The sequence below is a fragment of the Dunckerocampus dactyliophorus genome, chromosome 12, assembly GCF_027744805.1.
Source record: "Dunckerocampus dactyliophorus isolate RoL2022-P2 chromosome 12, RoL_Ddac_1.1, whole genome shotgun sequence".
In the NCBI taxonomy this organism is placed as follows: domain Eukaryota; kingdom Metazoa; phylum Chordata; class Actinopteri; order Syngnathiformes; family Syngnathidae; genus Dunckerocampus; species Dunckerocampus dactyliophorus.
In genome coordinates, this window is record NC_072830.1 from 22,297,393 (window position 1) to 22,313,338 (window position 15,946).

General features: G+C 41.3%; 1 protein-coding gene across 3 annotated transcripts in view; it reads right to left on the reverse strand.

Annotated features, from left to right (window-relative positions):
- Nucleotides 1–15,508, reverse strand: part of serpini1 (serpin peptidase inhibitor, clade I (neuroserpin), member 1) — a 29,568-nt gene extending 14,060 nt beyond the window's left edge. Inside the window, exons 1-5 of one of the 3 annotated variants that reach the window (XM_054793609.1) lie at nucleotides 15,392–15,449; nucleotides 12,510–12,664; nucleotides 4,895–5,179; nucleotides 2,371–2,601; nucleotides 2,092–2,286 (exon numbers count right to left, since the gene is read on the reverse strand). In XM_054793609.1, the coding sequence (XP_054649584.1) occupies nucleotides 2,092–2,286; nucleotides 2,371–2,601; nucleotides 4,895–5,165 (697 nt within the window). In that variant the 5' untranslated portion in view covers nucleotides 5,166–5,179; nucleotides 12,510–12,664; nucleotides 15,392–15,449. Of the gene's footprint in view, nucleotides 1–2,091; nucleotides 2,287–2,370; nucleotides 2,602–4,894; nucleotides 5,180–9,345; nucleotides 12,464–12,509; nucleotides 12,665–15,391 lie in introns of those variants that run through there. The other 2 variants (XM_054793607.1, XM_054793608.1) reach the window with 2 other exon arrangements.
- Between the last annotated feature and the right edge of the window lie 438 nt (nucleotides 15,509–15,946).

Sequence of the window (15,946 nt, forward strand, 5' to 3'; positions counted from 1 at the left end):
AAACTATTTATAGGCTTAAGTTGTAATCATGAAAATGTCAGTATCAGTTGCTTAAATTAAGTACTGCATAATATAGGGGTGTCACGAGGTCTCGTGAGCTTGTCAATTGACAAGATTTCTCATTACAGAAAACTCTCACAATAATAAAGAAATTAATTAAACACACAATAAATGAAAATGAACTCGATCATTTTGCTGGCCTCCATATATTGCCATGTGCCTGTGTGTCTGTTTTCCTCGTGTTTCGCCTCCAAACAGGCAGGAAGAGGTTTCACTCTGTGCATTGGTTAACACCTAGACGCTTCATAGAACAACGGGGAACAGAGTGAGACTTCTTGTCAGTCATACAGTTGCTTTGTCTCTGTGGGGGAGGCGTGGCCGTTAGTATTACATACACACAACATCAAAAGAGTGGAGCCTCGTGAGGAGCAATGCAATTGAATTTGAACATGAATGTGAAGTGCACGTAGTAGAAATTAGGAGGGAAAAAGATGCTTGCAAAGCCAAGTGCCACAGCCCCCGTGTGAGAATATTAACAATGAGCAAGGTGAGCCCATCAACACAAAAGAGCCTGTATGCACAATTTATTACTTATTGTATTTTTGAAGGCAACAAAACAAACTTGTACACCTCAAACAGATCCACCCGACCCAGTTTTCCCATCCGGCAAAAAAAATTACACAACAAGATGCCGAGCCTTCGTCCCGACAGTTAACACTCACTGAGACATTTGGTTGTCAAAGTAAATACAACGGAACAGCGCAAAATGGTGCCTTCAAAAAAAGTCATTGCAAAAAAAATACTGCTCTTTAAATATTAAAATAATAATAATAATAATATACAAATAAAAAATACTGCTCAGTTGAAAACCCAGCATTTCAAGAAATGCTGCAAAAGTTTAACAGACAGTACAAACTGCCTGTAAGAAAATTAAACATGAATTCCACACCTGTACAGAGTGGAAGATGACATTATTATTATATTATTGACATATTAAAGGAAATAATGCATTATTATGATATTATTATTATTATTATTATTATGTTAACATAACAGTTGTTTATTTGGTCTCAAAATATTTTGACAATAATATTGTTTAGCGTCAATTTGTGGGACAGTAAACATTTCAAACACCTGCATTGTTTTGTGATTCAGTTAAATGAAAAACTCATATTTTTTCATTCTTAAAATTATTGTTAAAATCTTGTCTCGTCTCATTCTCGTGAGTTGTATAACAATATACTACAGTTACAATATAACCGCTGCTAATAAACTTTGAGTATTGTATTTAATTCTATTCTTTTTTTAATGCCGTTGTATAATTGAAGCAAATATATCGATATATCTACTGTATAATTAAATTTTTTTTAATTCATCAGGATTCATCGAGGAACGAATTAAACTTGACACACGAAAAATAATAAATCATGGCTTTCCATTTCCTAATAGCAGAGACACAACAAAATGAAAGGTTTAAAAGGAAAAGAGATAAGTTTTATGTTTGACATTTCTCCTATACTCCCTTTCTTTTTTGACTTGCAAAGTTGAGGCAACATTGCTGCAGACATTGGGGTTGTTCAACTTAACGCAATCTTGAAAATGAAAATGAAAACACAGGCTTCTCTCTGAGGACCTGTCCCTATTCTTCAAACCCTTCTCTCATACACACACACACACTAGCAAACTCCCTACAAACAAACAGGCATGCATGCATCAGTACGTGAGCACCCTGTGAATGTTGGTGTATGCAAGTGTGCAAACGCACTGCACCAAAATAGCTCATATGCACCAACTTTAGAAGTGATGCAGTGAGAGGATGATGTAATTTCCTTTGGCAGCCCTTCTGATTAAAAAAAAAAAAAAGGACGGCAGCAGGCACTGCAGTGTCGCACTCTATTGCTTCACTTAAATACAAAGTGTATGAAAGCTGTCATTTTTAATCCTGTTAACCAACTAACTAAGCAATTATAAATAAACTGCAATCAAATGTGTACTACTTGTCTTGTGCTCGGCAGAAGTAATGAGTATAACAGCAACTTCCGTGGATATTTTTCGTCAGGAAATGTAAATGCTCAGAAGTGATTGTCCTACCATAGTAGAAGTCTCCCTGTTGGTACATCATGAGTGTCTGGACTTCCGAGCCATCATCTCTGCTAAAGGAGAAGGTTCTGGTGTTTTCTGGCCTGAATTGGTTTTTCCACGAGCCTCTGAAGTAGACGGCATTGACCAGGGTTAGACGAGTCACGCTGCTGAAGTCCTCAGCAGATAGAAGGTCACGGATCTTACCTATAAGGAAGTGTTGAGTAAAGTGTCCACCTTAGTTGCTTTTGAAAGTGGGACAAGTCCAACTGGTCTTCTTTTTCTACTCACTCTCTGTATGATTCTCCACCCAGTTATTGATCTGCTCGGCCACAGCTGCCGATTCGCTGAAGTCGACGGTCTCCACGTTGGCGTGGAAATACTTCTTCATCAGGTGCAGGAATTCGGGGTTAAAGGTGATGCCCTCTTGCAGGAAGAGGGTATTGGCAAAGCGGATTGTGTACTGCCTGTCATCCGCAGAGAGTGCTGCTGTCAGGTTCTGGAGCAAAGAGAACTCCACGCCTGGATGACACAGGTATATTCATAATGCAAGGGATTAAGCAGGCAGGGAGAAAACATTTACAAAGAAAAACATCAGTCATCAGTTAGTTGCCTATGTACTCTCGGAGACCGAGGTGCATTTATGTAACTCAAGGAATAAATGTATTCCCATGAGCTTAATTGTTGGACTCCAAGGTAAATGTTTGTAGTGTCAATGGTTCAAAAGCAGTACCACTGAGCACACCACCACGACAAGGCATTCTACTCAGTCATTAAGTATGAGAGCAAACAGTTGAAAGTCCTTGCAAAGCCATATCATCGGGATGTACTGCAGAGTACGAAAGACTGTAAGGGCCACACAGAGAGCAAAAAACCCCGATAATACAATAAAGTTACAAATTGAAATGTCATTTCGAGAATATAATTGGCATACAGTAATCCCTCGTGTATCAAGGTAAATTGGTTCCAGACCTGACCCTGATCAGCGAATTTCCACCAAGTAGAATTCCTTATTTATGTAAATGGAATACTTTCGTAGTTAGAGCGTAGGAAACCTGTTTACCACCTTCTAAATACAGTTTTTAACATTATTAGAGCCCTTCAGACATGAACTGAACACCGATATAGTCACCTTTACACTCGTATTACCCAATACAGTAGACATAATAACAATATATAAGGCATTGAAGACATACTGTAAATAAATTCTGTAAATAAGACTTCTGGTTGTGTGTGTTGCTATAAATGTGTTCCCTAGGGGAGTGGAGTGGCAGGCGGACAGTAAGTGAAGTCGGGCTTGCAGAGTTGAGTTTTAGCTTGCCATGGGTTACTGCAGCAACAGTAGCCCATGTTTTAGACAGAACACAACATATCATTCACAGCACCTGCATCTTTTGAATGCTTTATGTATGTGTTTTAGTTCATTTTGCATTTTTTATGCTTGAAAATGCTTAACTGAGGCAAAAAAATACATACAATTTGCTTCAATATGCATATTACTAATAATAGGCCGTATTCAACCACTTAATGGCGTGATTTATTAATATATTTTCCAAAAACTGTGATAGACTGAAGTCGCGAAATTCAAACTTCAAAGTGGAGAGGGATGACTATTATAAGGTGAAAGGAGGCATAATATTGTGAGGACAAAAATTAGATTTTATAGCAATAAAAACATAATGCTATAATAGTAGAAAATATTATAAGAAAACTTATTTCAGTTAACTTAACATTTCAGGGAATGAAGTATTAATAGAGTACCGTAATTTGTATAAGACGCACCGGTGTTTAAGCCACACCCACAAAATTTTGAGAGAAAAACAGATTTGTACATATATAAACCGCACCGGACTATAAGCCACACATGTCCATGTCATAAAATGGCATATTAGGGCTAGCATATCATGCATTTCTAAACAGCAAAGCATTTCATTGGCCATGGCTGCCGGGGCGCTGCAGTGATTCATTCATTTTCCTCTGTGCACCAGAGGGAGTGCCCCTGCAGCCATGGCCAATGAAATGCTTCGCTAGGAAGAAATGCATGATGGGAAGCCATTAAAATAGTTGTTTTTTATCCTAAACTCAAAGTGAACCATATCGGACCTGTTTTAGCTAAAGTTTACATAATCAAATATGGTTGACTACAGAAACTTTATTTACCACATCCAAAAATGTGTTCAGATGTGCTAGACTCTAGTGCAGGGGTGTCCAAAGAACAGCCCGGGGACCATTTACAGCCGACGTTTTTTTTTTTTTTATTGGCCCATAGCACATTCTAAAAATTCTATTAAACAAGAAAACTAAAAAACAAAAACAAACAGTAAAAACTGTAAAAAGAGCGGTAATTTTCTAATAATAAAGACAAAATATTCAGAGGGAATTACAGTAAGAGAAAATTGTAATATGTTACAATATTAAAGACTAAAATAAGTACTATAATTTAAAAAAATCATAATATTGTGAGAAACAAACAAAAGAAAGAATAACGTTGCAATTTTAAGTTGGGTAAAAACACAATATTACAAGACAAAATGGACGAGAAGAAAGTTGAAATATTTTTTTGAATAAAAAAAAAAAGGAAAAATGAGCAAAAAAGTCCAATGTAAAACAGTGTGAAGTTCATACTAATAAGCGGACCTTTTTTAAATTTTAATATAAAAACATCTTTGCATTTCTACAAGTTTGGACAACCCTGCTGTCGTGCATTGACAAAGTCTAAACACACGATAATTACGGCTGTGCTGTGCCACCATTTGCATCAGACCCCAACTCCTTGACCTGCAGGCCAAAGCTAAAGCCAAGTATTGTTTGTCACCTGGCAACAAGTGGTTAAATCCAACGGCGTGTCGGATCTCCTCCATCGACAATCCCCTGGTTCCCAACTCCACCATGCCCAGGGCCGCGGTCAAGCTCAGGGGGGAAAAAACAATGTTGTCTTGGCCCCCCGCCGCCTGGAGCTGATGGTACAGTCTGAGAGAGAATTTTGATGTAATGTCCTCTGGAATGTCCGCCGCCCGGCAACCGTAGCCCGGCAACAGGAGGGAGAGGAAGAAGAGGAGCGGGGATGAAATGTCCAGGATCCACATTGCTGCAGTGACAGCTTAGTGGGAAAAGGGAGGGATTGGCAAAGGTGAGACAGGAACCAGTGTAGATGATGAGTGGATTGAGCAAGCATAAGGGGATTGGGCGGGCACAGGGTTGTGGACAGAAGCATGAAGAGAAAAACAGATGACAGCATTATTTATGGGACGGGCAGGAATTACAGGAGATGGACAGAGACAAATGTGTTCGGATGATTATTGTGTTTAAAGAGCAAAGGAGGTGAAGGGCAGGAGGAGGATGATGGAGGAGAGGAGACAATAACGAAAGAACAGGAAGCAGAGGTGTAAGCTGAGCAAGGACGAAAACATAATCATCAGCAACACTGTAAACTTTAATGGCCAACTTGTGTAGGACAACTCCTGCTAATTAGTTGAAAATAGACCTAAACTATCCCAAATTAAAACAGTTTAATGAAACAACAGACATTTGATCTTTGTAATGTCTCTGCAAGTCTGGTGATTTTACTGCTACAACAAAACAAAACAATGCAGTTCATGAGTTATTATCGCATATTAGACACATGTCTGCCATCTGCCTTCAATTGAGGTTAATCTTCGTTTAATTAAATGAAGGACTTGAAATCATCCAGTGTTTCTGCACTGATCTCGCTGAAGGCAGATGTGAGGTAACTAAAGCTACAGTTAATCAATGTCCATTCTCATCTACCCTGATGACAGGCTGGAATCTGCTGGTTTGCTACTCTATGTGCAGGTGACAATGCAGACTGTCCATAGCAACAACAATAGGCAGCAGCTAGGATACTAGTGCCCGTTCCGGATTAGTTTTCTACTGTACTTTTGTGTCGTTTTCCACCTCTGAAACCCTTCAATTCTGTTAGTATAGGTACAGTCATGTAAAATAAATGAGGAAAACCTACTCCTGAAGCTCTGCACACAAAAGGATGTGCTACTGTGATGCCTGTGCTGACAAACCCATCACACGGCGGTGTTGATATTAAACCCTGAAATTTGATAGGATTAGGCAGATTGATTTGAAATTTCAAGAATCACCATGAAATATGGGACACACCTTTGGGAGACTGACAAGCACATGCACAATTTGAGCACGGTTGGTTGCAAAACATGGCTGCCATCAATGAAAACATCTCTGCAGGGGCATGGCTGTTATGAAAAAGGTAAAAATATAAAGTGAGGGGTGGACTAATACTTTTGCAAAATATGTAATTTACTATTGACTGCAGGTCGCGATAGTGTACACACATGCTATCACTGAGAACTCACTGATTCAAACAAACTTTGTTCCTTTAAGGCAGGGGTGTCAAACTCATTTTCATTGAGGGCCACATCGCAGTTACGGCTGCCCTCAGAGGGCCACTTGTAACTGTCAGTTTTTATGAATCTAAATATGAATATAACCTCATAATATTATTACACAGTTGCCCACGCATTAGATTATTATATTTGTACTAACAAATTGATGGATAACTTGCTTTGAAATGAGAAGTGAAGTGAGAATGTCATGGTGACAAGCAGACATTCAAGTATTTGTTTTTGAAAAATGCTTGGAATATCTTGCTGTATGATTAGACAATACTGACGTTTAGAAGAACCGCATGCAGAACAATTTTTCTGTCAAAATGACTGATCAAATAGATTTAGAGGGGCAGAGGTGAAGTGCATTATTGACATGCATTATTCCAAGGGTTTCGCAGGCCGCATAAAATGTTTTGGCGGGCCACATCGGGCCCCCGGGCCTTGTGTTTGACACCTGTTCTTTATGCCACTAACACGCAGTTGTTAGAGGATAAACTAGTTACCTCTAGCTATCTACTTTCTTTTTGATTGATAGTTTAAAGATTACAAATAATACTAACGTACTTGTGTTGTACTTTGCACGACTCATGCATCATAAAAGTAACACTTAAAGAGGCACGCTACATGAGTACTAAGAAGGCAGTAGCTACATGACAAAGCAGCTGTTGCAGTGCATTCTGGTACTTGTAGTATCAGTACTGTGTAGCTTGTATACACACTGGTCAGATTAGACAGTTAAAAAAAAAACAGAGCTGCAACAATTAATCGATGTATCAATGATTATTTGATAATCCAATTAATCGACAACTAGTATGGTATTCGACTAATCATATTGTAGATATCAATGTAGATATCCTCTGGTTTCAGCCTCTGAAATGTGGATATCTTTTAAATTCCTTAGTGATCCATCAAAGCACACCTATAATGTTTGTGTTTTAGGCAAAGCAAGATTACTCGACTGATTACTCGAATAATCAAAACAACAAGCTTTAGATTAATCGACTAAGACAATAATCGTTAGTTGCAGCCCTAATTAAAAAAACATTATAATTACTAACCTCTCGCCAAAGCCAGCCGGGATAGGCTCCAGCGTACCCCCGTGACCATAATAAGGATAAGTGGTATATTATAGATTATAATTACGTGTTACAGTGGTGTTTTTAAAGGTGTAGAGAAGATATTTCCTGAAAGAGCGTCCAAATACGTCTACAACAAATACTCATCAGAACTCAAGGACTGTCGACAAGAACTGGGACATTGAATATCAAGAAAATATGGTCCAAAAGCAATAATCTATTTGAATTCACTGTCATTTAGTTTGTAGTAAGTCAATGGTTTGTTGGTGTTAATATTCTTCTATTGTGTTGCCATTGTGTAAAGGACATTTGTACAACCAAGATCATCATTCCTTGAGATACTGAACGATACCTTTCAAAACATTCATTGATATTATTGTCCATTGAGGTGGTAAATGATAGATTTACAGTTTTAGTCTTGTTGTGCGCATGACTGGCACGGGTGTACATGTCGTTGTACTGGTGTGTTTACCTGGGAATGCAAGACAAAAAAAAGGCTGCAGGAAAAGGATGAGGCAAAATTGCCACTTCAAATTCCTGACCATATGGAAAGAGAGATTAACTTTTGTGTGTGCCTTGGGAAGTCCGTTCTGAGCATTTCAGTTGTGGCACTCTTTCACAATCATCCAGTTATGCCTTTGAGCCCCTGTTTATTGGGAACTTTAAAGGTAGGGTTCCCATCATGCCTTGCAGGTAAAGAGAGAAACCAAACACCAAGCTATTAAACATCCCCTTATGACTAACACAAGCATATCATCTGGAAAATCCTTTAATCTTGACAATTTGATGAATTCAATGTCATTAAACTGATCTGCCTTTAAAAGCAATCTCTCCCTTATAATCCGGCAGTTGACATTTTCACAATTAAAAAATGACGTCAACTGGCAGCTTAATCCTTACTGGCATTTAAACCTTACACCTTGCGGTGGCATACTTCGGAGGCCACGGGACTTTACTGAACATAGTCATGACTGGATCACATCTGCCGGGGCACACACATCTAAGTTGACCTACATGTTCTCACGAAAGACAAGGTTATCAACAGCAACAGCAAGTGATGGACGCACACGTACGAAAGAGATAACCTCACCAGACTGGCACGCCCCAATCAGTTTCTTTTCAAACTGTCTGTGTTTCTAGCTGTAGACCACATTTTAGAATTTTTAACAAATAGACTGTGTTGTTTGATTTTAGAGGTTGCACTGGAGTTACACCCATCATGCCTTGGTTGCTTCAAGACTTAGCGACAACACAACCGAACTTGGTGGATTTACAGATCAGATGGATGAAATTATGAAGTCAGAATCAATCCAGTAGCAGGTTTTCAGTGCATTCAGTGCATTTTTTCCATGTATACGTACAACATCTGCCCCAATGTTCACAAAACTGCTACACTTTCTGCTGGCGAGTGAAATATTTGAAAGAAGATTAGTTTTTGGATTATTTATCGCTCACCCAGTTCCTAATGACCAACAGATGTTTCCAGTGAATTACTTCAACTGTTTCAACTGTCGCCTCACGCAGGCAGAGGGTAACTATGATGTGGGTAATAGGGAGCTGCTGGCCATCGTTCTCGCGCTGCGGGAGTGGTGGCACTGGTTTGCTTCCCTTTGTGGTCGTCACGGATCACAAGAACCTCGCCTACATCAGAATTGCAAAAAGACTCAATGCTCGCCAGGCTCGTTGGTCTCTATTTCTCACCAGATTCAATTTCTCTATTACATATAGACCCGGTTCATGCAACACCAAGCCCGACGCCCTATCGGGGATCTTTGGTCCCGTGGAGGAGGAAACGGCCCCAGAGACTATCATACCTGTAGCCCGGGTGTTGGGGACTGTCCAGTTGGAGGTGGATAAGAAGGTGTCGGAAGCAGCTGAGGGGATGGAGTTACCGGAGGGGTGTCCCCCGGAGAGGCTGTTCGTTCCTGAGGAGTTGAGATCTGAAGTGCTGCAATGGGGTCACTCCTCCAAGTGGCCTGTCACCCGGGGATCAAACGCACACTGTTGGCGGTGGCACAGAGATTTTGGTGGCCTTCTCTGGTGTCGGATGTCAAGGAGTTTGTCGCGGCCTGCTCCGTCTTCGCCAGAAGCAAGACTTCCCATCTTCCTCCTGCTGGTCTGCTGCAACCTTTACCCATCCCTTCCCGCCCCTTCGCAGGAGTTGGGAGTGTCAGTACCATCTGTACAACGCACCTTCGCCAGGCCCAGAGGATATGGCGGGAGACAAGAGCTGCACTTACCTGGATGGTGGCACGCAACCGACAAAGGACAGACCGCCACAGGATCCCGGCACCCGGCTACCGTGTCGGCCAGGAAGTATGGCTGTCTTCCAGGGACTTACCTTTGGCCGTAACCAGCAGGAAGCTCACCCCGAGGTTCGTGGAGCCGTGCTCCATTGACTCTGTCATCAGCCCCTTCTCCGTCAGGCTCAAACTGCCACCATCACTCAAGGTACACCCAATTTTCCATGTCTCCTGCCTGAAGCCTGTGTCCACTAGCCAGCTGCGCATGATTGATGGCTAGCCAGCATATTCTGTGAAGGCTATTTAGGAGTCCCGAAGGAGGGGTAGAGGGTTTCAGTATCTGATCGACTGGGAGGGATATGGACCTGAGGAACGTTCCTGGGTATCCTGCTCTTGTATCCTCGACCCGTTACTCATCCGCGACTTCCACCGTCTCCACCCTAACAAACCAGGTATGCCACCAGGGGGCGTCCTATAGGAGGGGGAGATACTGTTGCATCTTGTTTTTGTCGCTCTGCTACCGCTAGTCTGCCTTGTGGTTACAGTGCACTCCAGTCCTGCGAGGTGGGGACTCCTGGGCACATCTGCAAGCAATTACCTGCCTATCCTTAAGTCCTCGTTGCCAGATCGTACCTCCTGCTCACCGATTAGCCCGGCTCCTGTACCCTGTCACATTTTAATCTTGCGAGATCTTGTGACACCTTATAAAACACATGTTGAAAATGAATTGACTGTACCCCTAATGCTGGTAACCACTAGGAATTCGTGTTTCACTGACATTTGATTGAAGATGGTGGAAATAAATGATCAAAGTATAGACAAATTATTATGAATTAATTTTAGATGAGAAAAGGGTTGGAGTAGATGTAGCTCAACTTCACAAAGCTGATGTAATGTTGTTCTTCTGGCTGCGAAGTAGTTGAGACTCAACAGCGCCTCTTTTGGTTGCAGCCAAGTAATGCATTCAGTTACTTCAAGACACGGTTAATCAGTAATAAACTCTGGACAATTGACTCAATTCTGAACTATAATGTAATTGACCAATTGATGATGCCTATCCCGAGTTACCAGTATGTTTCATTAAAAAATGCTCTATTTAAGTAATGTAGTAGGATCATCTCCTTCAATTATCTCTGTACATGAGCAGGCGATTGCTGTTGCAACATCAAACTAATTTCCCCCTATCTGCAGCCCAGCATCATCTCAGTGGCTTGGCTCATTGCTTGCCTTGTTAGAAAAGGACACAATGTGCTAGGGAACCGACTTAAAGTCCCAGGGTGCTCACTGTACACATGACAGCGGGTGAGGGGAGAGGTTAACAATCCTTTATTAATCCTTACTAACTGGAGCCAGCGGCAAGAGGCAGAGGACAGATGTGAAGGAGTTATAAATAGAGAGGAACTGATCGAGACGAGAAAAAAAGAGGGGCAAATACACAGTGGTCAAACAAGTGGTACATAGTTAAATGACCAAATGTGAGGAAAACCAGACAGACCACTAGTATGTGTAGAGGAAAATTTAGGTAAGGTGAGACAACTAGGTCTAAAGAGCTGCATGGCAAGGTGGTTGAATGATACTCACCCTCTGCCAACAAACTCATACACACACATGCACGCACGGACACACACACACATGATCGTTGTGAGATTGCAGTTTGATCTGTAATTTGACCTACCCTATTTCAGTGGGAAAAAGGAAAAGACTTAAGGTTTGTTCTCAAACTGACAAAGAGAAGGGAGACTGGGGCACAAAGAGGGAGGCCACATGGAAAAGTGTGTGTGTGGGGGATACAGGGAGTAAGAGATGCCGACAAGACGGTGTGCTGAGGTTTGGATATGGAGGGTACCTAACCCGTGTAGGGACTCGTAATGGAGCACAGGAGTGCAGGACAGCCCCCCATGGTGAAGGAAACCTGCCTACAGCAGCCAAAGTGTTCAAGCCGGGCCCACGGTCGCAGGACCACACTAGTTAGGCACACATGCAGATCCCCAACTGCCCACCACACACCAATGAAATCAAACCTTTGTTGCAGTACCAGAGATTAACCATGCCCGGTCCAGGTGGAAGGCAGCAGGGGAAGCAAGCCCCCAGTCCAACCAGCAACCGGTGCAGAGAAGTGCCAGAGTAACCCTCCCACAGGGATCTCTAGCCAGGAGTTCAACGCGCTGTCCAGCCTGGCCCGACACTGCACAAAGGTCAGCCACCACACAGCAGTGAATCCCAATCACTGTAATTAAATTTGGGGGAGCAGTACAAACCTGTCCCATAGCGACAGACAGGGGCACATTTCAGGATGCTCCCCAGGTCCTCATTGTCTTCTGTGCAGTCAAAATTAAGGGGAGCATGGATTGGGTGTGGGGCTGTGGTTGGCCTTGCCCTACGCAAACATTCATCCACAATTTATCCACAAAGTCTAAGTGGTGTGTCTCTGAGTGCATTTGACATTTAGTAAATAGTTTAGAATATTAATTTAAATCTCTTTGGTTTTGCATTTTGAAGTTAATGATTAAACAATGTAAATGTATTCCATTGTGTTTATGATATTGTGCACTTCCATGCAAATTCCTGTGAGGCCTACATTTTTAGTGCAATGCAAATTCAGCAACCGTCAGCATGAACATACTTTACTTCAGGTCAAACCTAGATTAAGAGTTGTTTTATTTTATGCAGCAGCGCACAGTGGATTCTAGCCTGCGAAGAGACACAGTATGTATTTGACTGACACATACACATACATTTAGAATGTTTCGGCTGTCACATCACACCAGTCCTGCATCTATGGTCTTGTTTGGTTTTGCGAGGCTGATTTGAAAGACATTTAATTATTGAAATGCAATTAGCGCAGTGCTTGGAAGGAATAGGCAGAATACACTGACACTGCTCACTGGCGCTGAACATAACACACACACAAATACGAAAGGAGGGAGAGAGAGAGGGAGAGAGGAGCGTGTAGAAAAGAGCAGGCAACATATCAGAGAGAGATTAACAGTAGGATTACTATGATGAGATTAAATATATCACATATATTTACATGTACACATATTTATACAGAGATTATGACTATAATCAATGCTGTTTGTTTGAATTCAGAGAGGTCATTACACCATTTCCAAACATAAAAATATGAGAGGTGGATTTTGAATGTAGGTCTGGTTGGGGGTCATGAGCAAGGGCAGCGCATCAACATGTGAAATACAGTACAACCTATTTGTTGTACACCTTGAAGCTTGCGCTTGTATTTTATTTGTATTACTTCAGCACCACACCAGTTTTTGTTCCCATTCCCATTGTTTTGATAGGAATTTCAGCCAGTATTTAACAGCTTTTCGTGTACGAAGGATTTGGATATAGGTATTCTGTGACTGGTGTCTAGCATTTGAGTCCCATCTGTTTGTACTGTTTGACCAAAAAAAGCACTGAGTGAAGACTACAACCTCAGTTGCTTTCGTTAGCAAGCTGAGGATTGGTTTGCTACCATATGCTTCTCACATGTTACGTAAAGGTAGTGTTGTACTGTAAGCGTGTAAAGTTAAGAAAGTGTTTGTGCGAAAGTGTTGGTGCTTCATCGCTTAATGTGTTACATTACCATTACCATTACATTCTGCTTATGTGTGAACAGCAGTTAAAATGTCATCGAAAACATTGCCTGTAGAGTTAATACAGATTTTATGGTGGCTTTGGAACTAATGATTCCAAATCCATCCAGCCATTTTCTATGCCGCTTATCCTCATTATGGTTGCGGAGTATGCTTTTATGCTGGAGCCTATCCCAGCTGACTTCGGCCGAGAGGCGGTGTACACCCTGGACTGGTCGCAAGGCACATATAGACAAACAATCATTCACGCTCACATCCATACCTATGGACAATATAGAGTCGCCAATTAACCTAAGACTAATGTTTTTGGAATGTGGGAGGAAACCAGAGTACCCGGAGAAAACCCAGGGGCAGAACATGCAAACTCCACACAGAGAGGCCCAAGCGGAGATTCCACAATCTTCCCGATTGCCTGGCTGTGTGGCCAACATGATAACAACTCGGCCACCGTGCGGCCCATTCCAAATACAACTCATCTCAATGGGAAATTTTCAATTTTGAATCTGAATACAGTACACTGTGAGAACGACCAGCAATTGCATTTTAGTAATTTATTTTAAAATGACTATTATACATTTAAACATATACAAGTTAACATACATATGTTCAGGACAATGTCTGTGTGGAGTTTGCATGTTCTCCCTGTGCATGCGTGGGTTTTCTCCGGGTACTCCGGTTTCCTCTCACATTCCAAAAACATGCAGGTTAGTTTCATTGGAGACTCTAAATTGTCCATAGGTATGAATGTGAGTGTGAATGATTGTTTGTCTATATGTGCCCTGCCATTTATACGAGGGACCATGAATAAATTACTACTGCGTTCAAGAGAGTTTGTTAAAAAAAATGTAATATATTGATCTATAACCATGTCAAATGATTAGTCCTACCCTCAAAGTATTTGGCACACCCACTTTTTTTCCAATTTGATCTTTTATTGGATCTTTTATTGGATTAGGGACCTGACACAAAGAGGTTTGTTACAAAAGCCAAACATTGTTGTTGGTCATGCTGTGTAATAAAAAAAGTACATTCTGCAATACTTTGGTTGCATTATTTTGAATGCTTTGAAGAGCTATTTTCATAACATATTCAATTCCACAAATTCATGTTTGTTGCAAAAGTTTATTTTAAAAAAAAGTATCAGTACCGGATCGGATCAGCAAGACTATAAAAAACAATCGGATCGGAAGCCAAAAAATGCGGATCGGGACATCCCTATTGCAAATACATGTTTTTTTTACCCATCCATCAATCCATCCATCCATCCATTTTCTACGCCGCTTGTCCTCACTAGGGTCGTGGGGTAGGCTGGAGCCTATCCCAGCTACTTTTGGGCGAGATCGAGGCGGGGTATACACCCTGGACTGGGTTTTGTTGTTTTTGTTTTCCTCGTTTAAATTTCTGTTGTGTCATATATGAAATTATATTTCTAGTACTACTTATTTTGGACTGTACTATTGAATCACATTTGGGGGATTTCTACCTGTATAAAGCAATCATTGACTGCCAATCACAAATGCTGTGCGTGTGTGTGTGTGTGTGTGTGTGTTTGGGGGTGTGTGTGTGGGGGGGGGGGGGGGGTGTGGGGGGTCGTAAGGGGAGAATAGGAGCAGGATATTACAATCTGCTTCGTAAATTCACACCCACCATCATGCCATCATGTATTTCAAGGACAAGAACCACCACATTGGATGCATAAAATGATTCACACGGCAACAGGCACAAAATAATAAATAATACTATAAACGTTTTTGTGTACACTACTGATTGAAAAATATGGTTTTGTGCGTTCATTATTCATTCCCACAGCAAATAATAAAATATCAAAACGCATTCATACAAGACCACAGTACTGACAATGGCACAGTCGCATCTCTGCACATTTATGGACATAATTATGTGACACACGTCTGCATTATATCAAAAAACTGTAGCTTAATAAAGAATACCCCGGTTCTCATCACATTTGTTGACCTTGAATCATTACTGACTTTACGAGGATAGTGTAAAACCGCTCTTACCGATGCTCAGTGTAGACGCGCGATGCTTGAGCTGATGTGTTGTACCTCTCTAGGACTGCCGCTCTCTCCAGCACCGCAGATAACTGCATGCTGGTTTTCCACAGGCCCCGCCCCGTGGAAGCCAATTGGTCCACAAACTGTCCAGCAAAGAACATCACATAGGAAATGAACATTCCCTTCGTTTGTTTCCTTTTTTGCCACATAAATTGTCGTTAGCATACACATTTACACAACAATTGCTCGTCCTTTATAATCCCTTAAAGCGCCAAGTGTGCTTTAAAAATGTTGTCCGTACTGGATTGAGCAAATCACGTGGAGCAAATACTACTCACTCAATATTGTCGTTGGTGTCGTGAGCAACAGGGTAGAGGGAGAACTATCTTGAGCTAGTCTAGTGAGACCTACCGAGTTTGAACAAGTACCTTATTTTTCAAGTGTTAACTATATTTACTGATAATTTTCACTTTATTGAGTAGATGCAAAAGTAGATAAATATTATGATTTGGGCTGTCGTGAGGGAATAAGTGATAACCTTTGAAGTATTTCCACCTTCAA